This window comes from Periplaneta americana, chromosome 3, assembly GCF_040183065.1.
Source record: "Periplaneta americana isolate PAMFEO1 chromosome 3, P.americana_PAMFEO1_priV1, whole genome shotgun sequence".
Lineage (NCBI taxonomy): Eukaryota > Metazoa > Arthropoda > Insecta > Blattodea > Blattidae > Periplaneta > Periplaneta americana.
This window is the reverse complement of record NC_091119.1, coordinates 151,310,509-151,330,198: the sequence shown is the minus strand read 5'-3', so window position 1 is coordinate 151,330,198 and position 19,690 is coordinate 151,310,509. Positions and strand designations below refer to the sequence as shown.

The following is a 19,690-nucleotide window of genomic DNA, read 5'->3' as shown; positions in this document are numbered from 1 at the left end:
ATTTTGGGCATGCCATGAGCTTTCTTCTAAACTATTAGATTTTGTTCATATTCATTGTCCACGAATATATAACGTCAATGGGATTGGTGATTGCGAGATGGTATTTGGCGGGATGAGACAGAGGATTCATCATAGATTACCTGACATTCACCTTATGGTTGGGGAAAATCGCGGAAAAAACCCAACCAGATATTCAGCCCAAGCGGGAATCGAATCCCTGAGCGCAACTTCGGATCGGCAGGCAATGCTTCAGCCACGCCGGTGGCTCCGTACATCTTGGTGTGACGTACATGGAATATAATTATTTTAGAAGTTAATGGACCTTCATTTGAAATCAAAAACATGCCCTCCATTTCAAGAATACTGTAATCGGACATGTTTTTTTTTTTATATATATACTACGTAGAATGAACAAGTCAAAAGGATCAATTTGTAGGTCTGTCGACACAAAACGTTTGCTAAGAGAAATAATTTCTACTTTTCGTTGTGAATTTCCAAAATTTTGGAAGTTTGAGTTTACAGGGGGGGGGGGGTAGGTATAGCGGAGAGCAAGATAGTTTCTTAAGGATTTACTACCCCTCTTACACACATTTATGTACATATGTTTGAACGACTGAAGCAAGGTCTTAGAGGAAGAGCCCCTATATACCTAGTACGCTTAAATGAGCCGTTCAGAGCAGAAGTGGTGTAAGTCAAAATTGGGTAATGATGTTTAAAGTAAAATTTCTGTAAAATATAGCGCAAAGTAGCAATTAATGTGTCCTTCGTGCTATCCATTGACTACTAATAGTATAAATAAATTGAATATTAATTGGTACTTTGCGTGCGCTGTATTTTACAGAATATTTACTTTAACCTTCATTACCCATTTTTGACTTATACCACTTCTGCTGTCAACGGCTCAAATATTATGAAGCCAAAGGTCTTAATTTTGGGATTGTAGAAATGTATTTTGTATGAATATCATTCATAAACATATTGTGACAAACTGCGTAAAAAGTGTGAGATTATGTTACATCTTCGTGACGTAACTGACGGTGGTCTTGCTGTTACTGTACTAGCCGAGATATCTGGGTCGCGGGTTCAAACCCAGCCGAAGAGTTAATTAAAATGCTACTGCAGTTACCACTAACTTCGTGACACTTTTTTTTAAATTCTGATGCTAGATGGACATCGTTGGAAATCCCGTGAAATGGGTCAGCATGACACTTAGCCTTCACTAAACAACTCAAACCCAAATAAAATGTACCTTTATGTATTCAATGTAATTCGTCATCTTGTTTTCCCCGTTAATGATATTGAATAGCCAGCATCTCAGTATTTCGACCACGTAGCATGGCGAGTAGTGTGGAAGATCGTGTAACGAAGACTGTGTAGTATTGCATCACTTTATGAACTGGGTGGTGACCACTGTGTGACTAAATAGTAAAGTCATACTGTTGGTCCGAAGCCACGTACGTTGGTTAGTCGTCGCCCACATTGGAGAAGACATGAATGCTTTATGTACAGTCAAAGCCCTTGCGTACAGTCAATTGATGAGTAATAAAACCTTTTCTTGATAGCATGTGGCAGCCTGACCTGACTGGCTTATGGACAGTAACTTGTAATATCGCTACATACATATACTAACTAAACTGTCATACAATTTTCCATGCATTTTGCAACTTCAGGACTAAGACTTCTTTGAATTCCTGCATCGTCATTGTCGTTGAATTGTAAGATTTTCCAATTGCGACACAAAACCATTATGTTTTACAGAGCTCTTGATTGAATGACATGCATTATAAGGGTAATAGGCCTATTTTTTTCTCTGTGTGTGTGCACGTGCGTGCGTGCGTGCGTTTCCCCCCCCCCCCATATAGAGTGTCTCCAACCTTTAGGGTCAATATTATATAGATGATAGAGGACTCTCAACTGAGCATTTTGACATAAGGAACCAGTGGTCGAAATGAATATTTCGGATGCCACGAGATCTTGAAAGTGTATGTGAGGGATGTTTCCGTAAACTGCTTTAATGTTCATAACAAACAACTGTCTGGCTCTTCCATGGTGATATTTGTTATTGCTTACAACATTTCATGCGTCGTTGTAATGCATGTATTGAGACAGGTGGTCTCCACTTTCAACAATTGCTCTGAGCTCCAAGCTGTTGCTATGAGATCAAGAGGAGTAGAAATACTCCTCTTGTATGAGATGTACAGTAGAGCGTCTCGTTTAGGCAAAGTGAAAATGTAAACAAAGTACAGATAATGTCTGGGGGGAGGACCAGCCGTACGATAAATACGAGGGATACACAAGAACTTTGTTACAGCATTTATGGCGGAACATTAATTGAAATTATATTTTCCAAAAACACACAAAACAAAAGAACACAAATTGCATAACGTTATCATATACGCATTTTAACAAATAAGCAATTGTAACTATAATTCAATGTAACAAATCAAATTTTGCTGCTTATATGATGTTGCTTTCAAGCAGCATTTTTGCGGTCATGAATTTCATTCTCTGTATGACTAACATAATATCACCGTCTTCTGTGGCCAAATTAACAAAACTGCAGTACTGTAATTACGTTTAGGAAATAGTGTTGTCACTTCAGACCAGTTTTGTTAATTCGGCCACAGAAGACTGTGATATTATGTTAGTCATACAGAGAATGAAATTCATGACCGTAAAAATGCTGCTTGAAAGCAGCAACATATCAGTAGCAAAATTTGATTTATTATTTTGAATTATTTCAACCTTACAATTGCTTATTTTTTTAAATGTGTATATGATAAGGTTATGCAATTTGTGTTCTTTTGTTTTGTGTGTTTTTGAAAAATATAATTTCAATTAATTATTCTCCGTTATAAATGTTGTAATTAAAATCTTATTCATCCCTCGTGTTTATCGTACAGCTCGTCCTCCCCCCCACACGTTACCTGCATTTTGTTTATGTTTTCACTGTGCCTAAACGAGACGCTCTACTTTTGTTTAGTAGCATCACTGGTGAATGAAATGTTTTCATTATTAGTAGGGCCCGGAAGTTCTTGCCCTAAAATCTACTAAGTATGCATGCAAATATGTCAATAAATACACACTAATAAATGAAAAGAATTTAAGTTTTCTGAAACAGTACGATGAATGGTTCCGTTGTCTAAAGTCAGTGAAGAGTTGCAGTTAATGACCAACACGTGGCTGAGGTTTTCAATTGAGAAACCGCGTTTGTTGTCCCTGTAGATGCGTTTGTATCGTGAGAACTTATGTTCAAGTCACAGGAGGTATTGGGGTATATTTAAATGAAGTTGTTCCGCAGACAGAGATAATTTTTTTGGTGCGATGGAGGATTATATCCTTCGAAAATGTCCTCTAGAATATCGCACTGTTGGTGTCCAGGATATTTTACTTTTACTTTATTTTGTACCCTACACTACTGCCTGGAACAGAACTCAGATTAATTTCGTTTCTTAAAAGCGGCCAAGACTTTTATATTACAAATTACAGACAATAACGGAACTCCCCAGGATGAAATAATATTACTGTACATTATCATTATTTAATATTAGATAATATGATCTGTTCGTGTGAATTTAAAAATGCAGATCTTTCCATCGGTGCTTTGGTTGCCCCTGACGTTAACATCAATTTGGGAGATGACTAAATAATGAGAGGCCTAGTCTTTCCATTCGCTGTAAATGAGCTTTCCAGTTTAGACGGTATTCTTAAAATTTCGTTAACTGTACAGGAAAGTCTGAAGTTTGGTTTTGATGTTGATATTTCTTAAATTGTCGGATCAGGCAAATTCTAGTAATGGTCTCTGGAAGCACATTCGTACTGTTTGAGCTTAAAGGAGAGCATTACATTTAAAATCCAAATGTCACATTCATATTTAGGTGCCACTTTGTAGTGTCACATACATAACTAAACTCAGGGTACAGAGTAATTATAACATTTTCCTACTCACAAAAATGTCGACCTCAAAAGATAGAGCTGACGTTTCTTAGTGTTGTACAAATGACATGGAAATATTTCATACTTTATTCAAGGTAATTTCCACAACGACTATGAACATATTGCACAACAAATTAAGGAGAACTTTGAATTGAATGCTTAGCGCTGACGTCTTTTCTTTTTTACAGACTAAGATAAATTGGTCCGTAATCTGTTTGTCACGATTTGATGAAAAGAGTCACCGGTAGAATAAGTTTTCTGCATGCACAGAGTGGAATGAACATTCTTGGACGGATGTGGTCATTGCCTTTCTGCCTGTTTCAATACGGGGGAAAGGGAGAGTTCATAAGTAGACTACTTAGCCCACCTCAGACAAATAATAGCATTAGATTGATACCTGTTTATTTTTTAGCATAATGTGTCTTTAACTCAGTCAGTCAGTATACTTATTGTCACGATCCAAAAGCTTTTTGTCTCTTCAGATAAAATTCATAAGATTTTTTTCCTTCCTTTTACTGAAACCAACCATTCATTGCTTTTATCGCATCATTATCGCTCTCGAATTTCCTTACTTTCAAGTCCCGTTTGAAGTTTGGAAACGTTGTACGTAGTTTAATGAAGTCAGTGCCACTTGAATGCAAACTCTCAATGAAAGGTTTAACTTCTTTGCGCAATTTCTCTCGCCTCCTGAGGTTCAATTCTTCTTGCAGTTGTCTAGCGCTTAACCACAGACGCGACCAAGTCATAACTTAGGGCCTACAAGCTGGTTTCATCACCCGAAATATTTTGGAAGGTAGGAGAAGAGGGATGCGTCCATTGTTTGGGTTGATATTTTTGTTTCATTGCCTACCATTTCATATGGTATATATGGCATGGTATGTGGTATATATTTCTCAAAATCTTCGGTCCTGCTGACCCTTCACATTTCTGTATTCGGAGCAGCATTCCCTTACTTGCACTATTTACAACTTTAAACAAGACGTATTTTGACACTTGAAACCTGTTCTTGCTATGTCTTTAATGTCCCTTCGCTTTCACTTGACCATCCTTTTACTTTATCCACTACTATTCTACTTCCCTTCTCTTATTCTCAGTTCCCTTAAAAAATCATTCTTACCTTCATAACTAACTTAATACTTTCAATAACAATGTCATATAACTTTTTTTCTATAAACTACCTTCCGAGCTTTGCAAATTGAGGTAATTTGGGTAAAACGCGCTTCTCTTCATAGGTTGATAAACGTAGCTCACTATTCAATTGATTTTTATTTTATTTTAGTTGGTTATTTTACGACGCTTTATCAACATCTTAGGTTATTTAGCGTCTGAATGATATGAAGGTGATAATGCCGGTGAAATGAGTCCGGGGTCCAACACCGAAAGTTACCAAGCATTTGCTCATATTGGGTTGAGGGAAAACCCCGGAAAAAAACCTCAACCAGGTAACTTGTCCCGGGAATCGAACCTGGGCCACCTGTTTCGCGGCTAGACGCGCTAACCGTTGCTCCACAGGTGTGGACACTATTTAATTGAGAAACGTAGGTGAATTATAGACTACATCATTAAATCTCAGTGGTAGGTATGTTTGATTAACATGAGATTCTAAAAATATTTGAATTTATCCACTTACATTTTAACGACCGTTGTGAACTATAGAGGCCAACAATAATAAAAGCTTTATTGGATTGACAACGGCAGGAGAAACCGAAGTATTAATAGAATTTGACCCACATAATCTTTGTTCATTATAAATCTTATCTCTTTCCCCAATCAACCTTTGATACTTTTGATGAGAAGTCATCTGTGTGTTTACGACTAATAATTGTGAGAATGTACATGCATTGTCGAGTAAACTTAAGCTTCTTATGTACTCTGCCCAAACGAATTTAACTTCCCATTATCGACTATCTTAGCCGCACTAACCCTTCAAAGTAAATAGATGACTTCCAACTTTCGTTTGAAAATGGAAGGTCAAACTGGGAAACTTATCCAAGTCGGCAAGAGAAAGTAAACTGAATTTTAACCACGGGTTACACTATTTTCTGGCATATTATCGACCATCCGTTACAGAACATCTGATAAATGTGCTAACGCCACGTAGGCCCTACTGTAGATAATAAAATTACTAGCATTAACGGTAATCGTACGCCATTCGATTACATTTTACAATTGAAGACCTGAATTGACAAACATGCCAAGTCCAAAATTGACCGAATTTGATTTTTTTACCAGACATGTGTTTTAAGGCATATGATTTCATTTATAAATTATTTTGTTTAAATACATACATACCTGTATGTAGGCTACTTTCTTTACAAATATACATAAAATAGCTGTATGTACAGTATGTAGTAAACATTTTTAATATATTTTCCTTCTGATCACGAAAATCGGCGTTTATAAGTGACATGAATTTAAAAAAATAATTATTTTATATGTTGCTTTGGTTCGCTCGTTTGTAACAGCGAGGCGCTCTTCACCAAGGGTAGTGATTACCTAGCCTCGCCTGGGGCTGATGGATTATAACAATTCGCAACGAAAAGTAAAAATACTTTTGCTTATAATTAATTACTCAGAAATACAGTACTATGGGGACATACTCGATAGCTTATTTCATTCTTCTCTTCATTTTGTGAAAGAAATCCAGATTTTGAAAAATCGTTTGGATCAAATTGGAGTTCGTCGTTTCGTGTTTTTGGTTTCAGATAAGTATTATATATTTTACTATCATTATTATATTTTATGTACATCCCGAATAAATTGATTCGTAGACAGTAAATATAAAGGAAATCTGTTCAATATAATTAGGAGAAATCGCTGTAAATAGACGGGGAGGCAGACACACGACTAAATTTTTGGGCATCAGGGATGCTGAAAACGTGCATTTTCCAGAACATTTCGAAATTAATTTTGGCGTCACAGTTTTTCTAATAAGAATTTAACAAATACTGTACTGCTTAATAACTCCATTCAGTCTTTCCCGCCGCCCTTCCCCTTCGAGAGAAAATAGTCTGAAATCATTACTGAGTAGAAATACCCCGTTCACCTTTAAGGGAGTGTCAAAGGATGAGAGGGAATTTTGCTATAGCAAAGTATGATTGGAAGCTTATTGTGACTTTGTATCTATTATGTGATTATCTTATCTTTTCACATAATCCCAGACATTGAAACAGCTGTGTAGTGCCTCCCAGCGGGAGAGGAATTCACTGTTCGGCTCGGGAGTATATTTAGTTCCGACCTACATGCCGTCTATTTCCCCTCCACCGTTTAGAGTTGATGTAACAATCGGAAGAAATTAGTATTTGGGGAAATGTGCTGGAAGGTCGAAGCGGAACTGTCACTATCTTCGATATTGAGATTTTGCTCTGAAACTGAAATCATCTTAGGTTGAAGATTGGCATTATTCTCTGTATGGTTCCAAGCAATGTAATACTCTCGTAATTAAAATATACTACATTTTGTAACATAAATATGTGAATAATATATTACGATACAAGGTTGGGAAGTGCTTTCTACAAAATCGATGAAAAGTTTGAAAAACTCGCGAGTTTTCAGTTTCCGAGATTTTGTAATGCACTTTACGAACTTGTATTGTACAACATTTTTTACACGATCATATTTTTAAAATTGCAAATACACTGCAAAACTGCACTGTAATGGTAACTAAGTAACAATAAGTGCACTGTGACGGGACTATTTCAGTATAGTTTTATGTTAAGAAGAATGGTTTCTCTACGTAGCAATAAGTTTCTGTGTGGGAATTCTAACTTTCAAGGCCTAACAACAATAGCTGTAAATACTGGTACAGCAAAAAACACGATCGTGCAAAAAATAAGTTTCCGTTCTTTTATTGTCTTATTTGTCCCTTAAAAGTAAATTTTTCTTTCGAAAACTTCTAATTAAGTAATTTAGAGGTTTGAACTTTCTTGTAGATTACTGTGTATATGAGAGAGAGAGAGAGAGAGAGAGTGTATGTGTATGTGTTCTTTTCCTGCGTGATTTCCGTACGCCTTCCATTTGATATCCGTGGTTTTCAGTGGGCATGTGAAGTAATATGTCGAGTAGAAACTAAAACTAGGTTGATGGGAAGGAATGTGGGCGGAAGCGATTGTGGCACTTTTCTTGAAAACCTTGCAACCTTCGATATAAAAACTTGAATGTTGTCATTCGCTCGTCTGGTTTAGAAATGGAAAGTGAATCTGTAATCAATGTATAAGTAGAGAGTTCCGAGCTCATGGAAGCTTTATAATCATGTCGGCCGATATTACCCATCTGTTCTTTGTAAGCAACTGGTGTACATATTACGTGTAGACATTGGAAGTACCGTAATTTTACTGTTAGAATAATATTACAGTAGTTTTCATTGTCACCGTACCTGTAGGAAGATTAGTAGACAATGCGGTTTTAATTCCCAAAATGAGAGCTCTTGTTCGTACTATGAAGAATATTATTTGACAGACACGTTCAATCAGACATTTTCACAAATTTCAGTATTTAATAGTATTTATTTAATTAAGTACAAATGTGTACAACTTTCAGTCATATTTATTTTTTCTATAGGTCTGGCTCGAGACCTTGTATAGTCAGAGTGATTGTGGAGTATTGGTGGAATGATTATAATGAGGAAAACGGGAGACTCGCGAGATAAATCCCTCGCTCCTGCTTAGTCTACCACAAATTCCTTTATGATCATGACCCAGACGGGGTTAGAACCCGAATCGCCACGGTGGAAGACAGAGGCTAACCATTCAGCCATGGGCGAGATGACAAATTTGTATTAACAAATACTCGACCTTGAAAGTTTGATTCACTTCATGACGATAAGGCTAATTTATACGAACTCGAGACATTCACTAATAGTAGATTACATGGTCGTATTGTATTTGATTTTATTAATAATAATATTGGTGTAGTGCTCCGTTTTCTTCTAATTAATTGCATTTTAATAAATTCAGTTGTGTAGTTGCAGCAATTACAAATGAATTGTCTTTATGATATTGACTTTACTCTGATTTGTATGAAATGTTTACCTCCTCATCCATAACTTAGTGTATTTGCGATTGTATTGCATCGCAATTAAGAATATGTGAAATAAACCAAAACCGGTTGGGTTATTTCCCGGACCGAATGACCCGAATTGAACGTGGCGGCGAGGCGGAGTGGTTGGTCACGTGGTAGCGACCACCTGTCTGGCAAGCACGCACGCAGCGGTGTGAATCCAGTCATCCAGTTCTTTGCTCCCTTTCTGACTGCCAGAGAAGCAGTTCTGTTCAAAATGGTTCGGCGGACGAAAGTGCAGAACGTCCCTTCCGAAGAATACGTAGACAGGGGACCGGGTAAGCCAAGGGGAGTGAGGGGGTGGATACGGGGGAAGCTCGAGACAATGGACCAGCTGCTCCCTCAAGGACAGCGCCACATAGTGAGCGAGCATATGTGAGAGAGCACACACGCCACGTATAGAGGGTGCATTAACAAGTGAGGGGTGGTTTTTGTTCATTTGATAGTGTAGCTGTATATTTTCTACATCGATGCGGGATATTGTGTTTAATAGTTGTGAATATAATGTTAGAATTAACCACATGGTCGTTGTACACCATATGCTTCAACTCCATGAACATTACTGAGTATCAAAACAGTGAAAAGTGTTCATAGCCGGCGTAATGTACTTTCTATTAAATGCTCAGTTTTTAGTTTTACAAAATGTTAAGTAGCATAATAAAGCGTAAACTATTTCATAACCTCTTTAGAGAGCATTAGATTTGAACCTGTAGTGAAGGATGGTTAAAAATGAAATGGTTTTTAATCGTGTTGTGATGGAAGTTTATTCACGTTACTTTTGAATGTGGTAACATTTGATACTTTTTTCTTTACAAAGTTTAAAGCATATAATAATAGAGATATTAAAGATTAGTACAAGAATATACATACAGCATACGATCTTTATAGAGAGATCTAACTGAAGAAATGTTTAATTTATACATATGTTGTCAATTTGGAACTTCTAATTTTAATGTATGTGCTGATATTGTACTGTAAAATTATATACTTCACTAGAGTATTTCCCAAAATTCATCCTACTTGAGAGGTAGTTTAAGACCGACGTTAAATTGACTCTGCAATATTTTATAACCACTTTTTTTTTTTCTTTGTTTCAGTGGTGGAGCTAGTGTATTGGCGTGACCCCAAGAAGTCTGGAATTGTTTTCGGCAGTGTGCTGGGAGTTCTGCTGTCTCTTTCGTACTTCTCTCTAATCAGTGTAGTGGCGTACCTTTCCCTGGCCCTTCTTACTGGTACCATCAGCTTCCGCATCTATAAGAATGTCCTGCAGGCGGTCCAGAAGACTTCAGATGGCCACCCTTTCAAGTAAGCACATGGTCACTTAAGTAAAATGTTAAGATAGACTACACTATTCCGATTTGCCACATCATTTCAAGTAAGCACATGGTCACTTAAGTAAAATGTTAAGATAGACTACACTATTCCGATTTGCCACATCATTTCAAGTAAACGAATTTTGGGGGTAAAGCAATGAAGAGGGTTACATTTACGACTTTGCCATTGTAACACCTATAGATGCAGCGGTGTATCATTAGTAAGCAGTGTGCAACTACAGTATTCGTGTTAATGTACAGTCTGATAATGCAGGCAGAGTACATTCACCTTTCCATACACCTTGGAAAGCAATCAGAATGCAGTTAGCCTTCTGTTAAGGTACCAATGAACTTCAAAAACATCTGAGGACAGTCATTAAAATTTAGTAGGAGCGGTAGTTCGGCAATATGAATGGAAGATAAAACAAAATTTGTTCGAATAACAAACAATAGAGTAATAAAGAAGATGAATAATTGATTACTCTCAGAACAGGATTTTACTTGATTTTAGATTATTTGCGTAACTGAAAGCAGCAGTTAAGAAGTTGCTATTAGAGGAATTATTCATTTATTTACATCATAACTGTTACCGTAAGTTTTACTGCCTTTCACGTCAGTTTTTGAGTTTTGTAGACTTAACTCAAGCTTATATTGTGATTTTCCTCGTATCAGTAATAATATCTTGGACTTTTTTAAGTTCATTATAGATAACTTTACAGTTTGAAAGGTTTGGAAACCCCTGAAACACATTTTTACACTATTTTGAACATGACCTGTCTTTATTTTTTATTTATTCATTGATTCACTCACTTATTCCATTGACATTGTTAAGTTTCATTTCACAATGTCTCGTGAATTACTGGTATTGAAATTCTGGTTGAATGTGTTTGAAGGAATTGAAAATTGTTCGAAAATTATATGTGAAAATTCACTCCTATATTTATCTCACAACGTTTCCTTTCTATTCCCTTTCCCAAACAACCTGCTTGTCTTTTTTTTTTTTTTTTTTCCGGATTTTTTAAAACTAGAAAATATGATCCCCTCCATAACATGGCATCCTTTGAAAACGAATTCTAAAATTAAGGATCGTCAGTAGAGACCAAACATGCTCACAAACTGTCTTGTCCATCAGAAGTATAAAATACATAGCCTTCTAATGTCAGATTTTTTCAGTACAATTATTCAAATATCTTTACAGAACAACGAAGTAGGATTTCCTGATGTTCATATATTGAGGGAATGATTCTATATATAATACCGGTACTGCACATTTTAGATAATGGATCAGGATTTTTATATATTTATGGGAGAAAAAAATAGAATTTCGTTTCTAATGTTACTTTTTTATTGAAGTATTTTTAGATATTTAGTATATTTTCCTTACACATTATTACATCACAGTTTAGATCACTCGCGTTCTTTAACATAACTGTGAGTCCACGCCTATGGAGTAACGGTTAGCACGTCTAGCCAAGACACCAGGTGGCCTGGGTTCAATTCGTGGTCGGGGCAAGTTACCTGGTTGATGTTTTTTTCTGGGGTTTTCCCTCAACCCAATATGAGGAAATGCTGGGTAACTTTCGGTGTTGAACCCCGGACTCATTTCACCGGCATTATCACCTTCATCTCATTCAGACGCTAAATAACCTAAGGTGTTGATAAAGCGTCGTAAAATAACCTACTGAAATAAAAAAAAACATAACTGTGATCCATTTTTGAGTTTATTTACAAGACTATCTGATCTATAGTTATTAAATGATTAATCATCGTCATTCTTATCCATTCCTGTTTTAGACCTCATGACTTGTTAGATCTCAATCATTTGTGTTTATTTGGTCGTCCCAAACTTCTCTTCCCTTTAGGTTGGTAGTTCAAGAGCTGTCTGAGTATCCTGTCGTCCTTTCTCTCCATAGTCCTGAATGAATTCTCCTTTCGTGATCCAAAAGTTGATACCGAGCTATTTTTTTTTCATATCGCATCTCAACTATTGAATTGATGCTGATTCAATTTCATTATAGTCCAAATATCACTTTCATGTACTAGGAAGGTCTTAACCATAGTTTTATAAGTTTTGAGTAGAATATGCTTTTAGCACTAGTTCGTTCGTTCGTTCGTTGGTTCGTTCATTCATTCATTGTTCTGTCCACGGTCTTTCATTGCAAACCCAGCTTTCTTCAATCTTTCCTATGTTCTGCCTTCCTCTTTGTCTCTGCATATGACCATATACAGTGGACTCTCTTAAGTTCGACAAAACAGAACTGAAAATTCAGTCCAATAAGGGTAGTGGGTGCGGCAGGTGAAATGAATACAAATTCTTATTGGTTATCCATCAACGAATACAGTACTGTACTTGCATTTCCTGCCTGCCCCGAGACTTGTGTATGCATTTCTAGTACCACAGTGGGTTTCGACAGTGCCGTCTCACAAATGGCACAATTCTCAAATAGAAAAAGAAGAGTTCATTAATTTAAAATCAGTGATTAAATATGGATGTCCTAATCAATAAAATATTCTGTTTTCCTTTAACACAAGTATCACTACAAAACACAAAACCAATACCCATTCAAATGGCAAACCCATTTCTTAGTGTCCATATAGGGGCGTGTCTAATTCTCCTACGTAAGCAGTCGAACTTAGGAGCTTCCACTGTATCTTAATGTCGTTTATCATCTGATATCTTCTTCTACCCCAAACTCTTCTCCCGTTCACCATTGCTTCCATTGCATTCTTCAGCAGACAGTTTCTTCTCAGCCAGTGACCCAGCCAATTTATTTTCCTCTTCCTGAACAGGTTCAGGATCATTCTTTCTTCATCCACTTTTTCTAACACAGCTTCATTTCTTATTCTGTCTGTCCACTTCACAGGTTCTATTCTTCTCCATATCCACATTTCAAATGCTTCTATTCGCTTGTCTTCACTTTGTTGAAATATCCATGTTTCTGGCCCATAAGTGCCACACTCCATACAAATCACTTCACTAGTCTCTTCCTTAGTTCTTTTTCCAGAGGTCTGCAGAAGATCAGTGGCGTATACTGGTTAAAGGGTTTGGGCTACCGCTGACCCTCTTATTACACAAAATATATCTAACAATTACTTTAATTTTAATTACTATGGTAAAACTAATAATACAAAATTATTACATTATGTTATATTATAAACTTTTTCTTTTGTAATTTCCTTGGGCTACCGCCAGTAGCCCCGGTAGCCCGCAAAATACGCCCCTGCAGAAGATGCTCCACTTTTTCTAATAGAAGCTTCCTTCCTTGGCTATTGCTATCCTCTTTTTGACTTCTCGGCAGCAGTTTATGTTACTGCTTATAGTACACTCCAAGTATTTGAAGCTGCCCTCTTATTCTACTGCCTCATTTAGAGTTCTCAAGTTAACCTCCTTTATTTTTCTTCCTATGACCATAGTCTTCGTCTTATTTGCATTTATCTTCATTTGCACTAGTGAAGGTTTTTAAAAACTGAATTTGTAATTTCTATAATCTTCATAAATCTCTCTTTTCTCAATCTAAATAATTAAGAATAATTAACTTATTGAAAAAATTGAGTTAACACGACATGTGTCCTAGAAATAAGTTACTCAAAAAAGAACGTGTTTCTAAACCAAACTTCATTAATTTAATTACATAATGATGTATACCTTAAAAGATATTAATTTGCTTCCTTTATAAATCAAAAAATCAATTTGTTTGGTTTTCACTCGTGTCATGATAACTTGTCTTCTCCGCCCGTTGCCTTTCTTTTTCCCTCCCTCTGCCTTCCTCCTGCACTTGCACACTTACACAATTGAATATGTAAATATAAAATGTTTCACTTTATAACACTTATTATTATAAGATATGACACAACTTTAAAACTTCAAAGTATTATAGTTACATTACATAGATATATTAACTTTTTAACTACAGTATTTTAACACTTTGAAGTTTTACCATATTTCATATAATACTTACTCACACAACGTAAAACGCCTGTATATGGAAAAACTTTCACAGATTGAATATGCGAATAAATTAACTTTATGAAAGTAAACAATATGATGTCCTATAGTTTTCTATGCATTCTGTAGTATTTCCATTTACTTATGAACCAGTGCAGGAAACACTGGGTCAAACTATGTTTACCATTTATTTTCATGAAATTTTAGTTTTTCCAAGTTCATTTTTCATTATACAGAATTCAAAAAAATATTCTGATGTAAGGTCTGGATTTCTTAAGGGTGGTCCTGAATGGTAGCTAAAAGTTGTTTCCAAATATTCGTTGCTTTTAGAATTTTATTGCTACTTGATTTAAAATATTTAAGATCATAGTTACTGGTAGTGACACTTCAGTATAAAATAGCAATTATAAAAAATAATGTTTCCAAAACCAGTATGTCGTAATATGCATTATTTGTTCTGTACTTGTTTCCATACTTCGTTTAATATTAATCTTGTGATATGTGCATAATTAAAAGGAAAACGTGTAGTTTACATTGCTTTGTGTCTGTTGTATTCAGGGTTTCATTACTTTTGTTTTGTTTTTGATTTAGGAGATTAGCGAAACTGGCGAAAGAAATTTGTACATTGTATTTTATTGCATTTCTATCACTGTATCCTTGTGTTGCATTCCAAAACCTTTCTTCGTTAAACATTTTACTTGTATAGCTACATATATACAGGGGGATGAACCGTAAGTAACGTCATTAATTACAGGGGATTATTCTTTGAGATATTTCAAACAAAAAAGTTTAGTACAATTTTGCTCGTTTTTGCTTCCTTTCCGAGATAAAAATTGTTTTATATGAAACATTTCATAGCGTGTTTTGGTAAAACCATTGATTGAAACACCAAGGTGCTCAGTCAGTGTAAGAGAGCAGTGTATTATGATAATAAAGTAGTGGAAGAATTTTAGTTTTGTCCTTTAAATGTGCAGAAATGTTATCCAAACAAATGTAACTGTTTGTTCTGCAAAGGAATTTTACAAGTTTACATTTATTTGGATCAAATTTCTGCACATTTAAAGGACAAAATTAAAATTATTTCAATAATGTATTGTCGCAATACTTTGCTCTCTGAAATTGACTGAGCGTATTGTGAATTAAATCATTGGCTTTCCTAAAACTCTGTGAAATTTTTCATTTAAAATATTTCTCGTCTCGAAAAGGAAACAAGAACTAGCAAAATTGTACTAACTTTTTTGTTGTAAATATCTCAAAGAATAACTTCTTGAAATTAATGGCATTACTTACGGTTCATTGGACTTTGTTACTTTGGAAGTGGTTTTGGTATTTGAGCTCTGTAATCTTATCTTGATTTATGTCTATGAGTCATACCAAGCACTCCATTGACAGAACTTTTGATAACTTGTAATGGATAGTTCATGTACAGTATGTTAACTGCTCCCACACTTCAGTTACTACTTCTGTTGCTGCCACTTCAGTATACAGAATATTAGTCTGATACATTTGGGAAGGCATAAAAACGCTATAATAATTACTGTTTATCAGTTGTGATATAAACGTTATTTTAGTTCGAATTTGATATTAAAACACAGGAGTTTTGTATCATTGTTTTTACAGACAAAAGAAACTAGATTGTTTTTTATTTTTTTTATTTTATTGGGTTATTTTACGACGCTGTATCAACATCTAGGTTATTTAGCGTCTGAATGATATGAAGGTGATAATGCTGGTGAAATGAGTCCGGGGTCCAACACCGAAAGTTACCCAGCATTTGCTCGTATTGGGTTGAGGGAAAACCCTGGAAAAAACCTCAACCAGATAACTTGCCCCGACCGGGATTGGAACCCGTGCCACCTGGTTTCACAGCCAGACGTGCTGACTGTAATTAGATTGTCAGTGAAGAATTACTATATCTAGTACTACACCGTGTTCCAGTTACCTCTGGACTGATGGGGAGAAAGAGAAGTAACTGGAACTTCGTTTCCATTTCCCGTGCTTGAAAGTAGGTCAGATGCTGTGATTGTTAATTCGTGTTCTGATTATCACTGGACAGAGAGCAATAGAGACACGGGATGAGCTGCTAAACCACACCCCGCTTCTGCGGTAGCCTAATGAAAACTTTGCAAAAACTTTCCCTTATGCTTAGAGACGATACTCAAAATGAAGACCTTCAGCTGCCTGGCACATTTCACATCTTTTAAACACATCCACAATCACTCAACGGAGCTCTTCTGTCTATATTGCTCGAACTTTGCGTTGGATATTGCTTTTGAGTTCATCGATGGTATGCAGATTATTTGCATGTACGTCCTTTCAATTTGCCCTACAAATAAGTCCCGGGATTTAAATCAGGGGATCTAGGAGGCTATAGGCTACGACTCACAACTCTTGTCACCAAAAATTTCATTTATTTCCCTCATGGAAAGATCCGCGGTATGAACAGTAGCATTATCCTGCATAAAATATACATAAAATTTTTCTTCATCTGTTCCCTGAAAAAGGGAGTGAGTATATTGTTCACATAACGACAGGAATTCACTGTCTCTTCAAAAAATATAGGTCCAATTATCCTACGCCCACTTATTGCACACCATATATTGATTTTTTTCATTGTAAAGAGGAACGTGTAGAGTGTAGTGTGAATTTTCACCACTCCAATGACGATCATTCAGTTCATTGACATAACCACTCAAACGAAACCATGCTTCATTCAGTAAAAAACACTAAATTGGGGTCAACAATTCCATCATGTACAGATTGTTGAAATCACCTACAATAATGGTCTTGCCTGACTATCGGCCTCTTCAAGTCTGTGTATGACACGTCTTTTATAAGACTTCAGTTTTAACAATTTAGTAGTGGGTGATACCGCCACTTGTTGCGCTGAACAACATATAGATTTTACCAGATTATTTTCCAACCTAAGTCTTATGTCGTCTAATTGTTTCTCAGTTAGCACATGTCGTCGCCTTTCTTCCTTCTTGACAAATACTGAACCTGTATTTCTAAATTTTTGTACGAAATTATAAATTGTACTCTTAGATGAAACTGGAGATTCCGGATATTTTTGGCAGACTACACTGAACCTCATAACACTTACACAATGACTTGAATAAAGAAAAATATAAACGAACTACTTACTTCTTACTGCGATTCAGAATGAACTGACAATCACAGTGTCTGACCTATTTGCAAGGGCGAGAAATGGAGATGACACTGTCACTACTTTCCTTTCTCCCGTCCAGCGATAGCAATAATCAGAATACATTGTACTTAGTCATTCAGTTGTCATCTGACCAGAACTGCAACAGGGATTGTGCCAGCCAATAAGCTATCGCTTCCCACCAGCTGGGCAATACAGGAGTCTGTGGTTCAGCGGTTACTTGTTACGCTAAAGTGACTGCCTAATAAATTCTAATGCACTTTAAAAGTTATGTACATTAATTATCCATAGAAATCTATGTGCTAAGCTCAAACGAAATAGCATATTATAACAAAAAGTATGCATTCAAAATGAATGACGTAATATTTTAAACAAAATTATTAATATTTCTTATACACTTCATATTGGCGTCACTTACGAGGTTCCAACCTGTCTTTGGACAGTTGATTAATTAACAGAATTTCTCTAAAACTAAAACACTGTGCATTCAAGTATTCCCTCTGCAATGCACTGCCTGCTGGTAAGGACGATGCACCTTTCTCTATCTTCCTTCCTCACCCTTGTAGAACTGGACTTGACACAGCATTGACACGCGAAAATGAATCTTAAAAACTACACTTGACGTGCATATGGATTAGTTGAATGCACTCTGTAATAGTGTTCAACAAAATTATAAAATATGAGTACGTGAAAAATAAAATAGGATTTTAGAAATACCATCTTCTTTGCAACAACAAACCAATCTTGACTGATAATTTTTATACAAATGGCGAACTTAACAAATGCACGTTTTGGGGAAAATCCATTTTTTTTAATTCAACTCAACAATAAGAGACTTATATAGATTAAGTATTTTTTCTTATAGAAATACTATTTATTCAAAAAACATACAAATGAATCATATTCTACTTTTTGTATTCTACATTGTTTAATATTTTCAAGGACTAAATATGTCTAATGAACGAATTATGGAGCTGCGACACACTTTTTTCCCAACAAAATCTTCTTCTGATAAAAATAATTTATGTTACTTACTCGTAGTTAGTGATGTCAGTGTTATCGTTTTCTTGTTCTTGTTCCTGCATTTCTGAGTTTGGACTTCGATGATGTCAACAAAAAACCTGCTAATGGCAACAACTCACGTATGTCATTTAGTTTGCAGGAGCCAAGACAATTGGACAGTCGTACTTTTTTGCAAGAAATAATTCTGCAGAGTTGTAATTTGTGGCATTTCCTTTTTGAAGTTCAATTGGTGTTTTTTCTTTCAAATTATATTCTTTGTGTATGTAGAATCCTTGTTTGTAATCTTGTGTGGATTGAAAGATTTTTCCATCTTTAAATTTCGCTCCCATAAACTGAGCTTTGGTAGTGCAATAAAGTTTATGACCAGACGAATGACTCCTACATTTCCAAAGCATCTGCAGTTACATGGAGTCCAAGCTGACCAGCAGCCACAGCTCTTTGTTCTTGATGTGTATATCTGACCTATATAACATTTCTTTTACTTATATTTGACAACCACTTTTCTGGTTTCTTAGCGTATCCATCCACTACACTCTTCTCTGCACTCGCCATTTTAGACAATCAATACAAACCCTCTCTCCAAACAGCAGATAAACAATGTGTAGCAATGTAAAGTAACAGAGATGGTATTCTCACTGATAAGTTGTTGAAACTGGCGCATGTCTGCTTCAACTGCTGTAGGGAAGGGGAATGGGTGTACTCGGAAACAGCACAGATGCTTAAACAGGGAGGAAAATGTCGAGTTTGCCCTTCATACTCGCAGCCACTTTGCTCGATTTTCTTCATTGCTTATTATAGAAAGCAAAGAAGTGTGAGCTCAACAGAGTTGCCTCACATTATTGTTGTCCATGGCTCATAATTTACGAAAATATATATATATATATATATATATATATATATATATATATATATATATATATATATATATATATATATATATATATATATATATATATATATATATAAAGTTTTGTCTGGTGTTGAGTTTGCCCTTTATCTTCACAATGCCTCATATGTGCATCACGTGTTAATTTAACGAACATAAAACAAACTTATTTTTGTTGCTAAACTAAATTTGTTTAATTTTCTTTACATAACAAATATAAACTGGCAACATTGACTACACGTAATTCATAATCGTCAATAATTACTTCAACTTAGCTCCATCTTTCTGCATGGCAGGGACATGGGGATGTATGAATATTGTATGTTTTGCAAATTATTATTATTAATCTTTTGCATAACAGA

General features: G+C 35.7%; 1 protein-coding gene across 1 annotated transcript in view; it reads left to right on the top strand.

The window, feature by feature from the left end:
• Positions 1 to 19,690, top strand: part of LOC138696649 (reticulon-1-like) — a 261,158-nt gene that overhangs the window by 229,597 nt on the left and 11,871 nt on the right. The window contains exon 3 of the mRNA XM_069821869.1: positions 10,092 to 10,299. Within this exon, the coding sequence (XP_069677970.1) occupies positions 10,092 to 10,299 (208 nt within the window). The remainder of the gene's footprint in view (positions 1 to 10,091; positions 10,300 to 19,690) is intronic.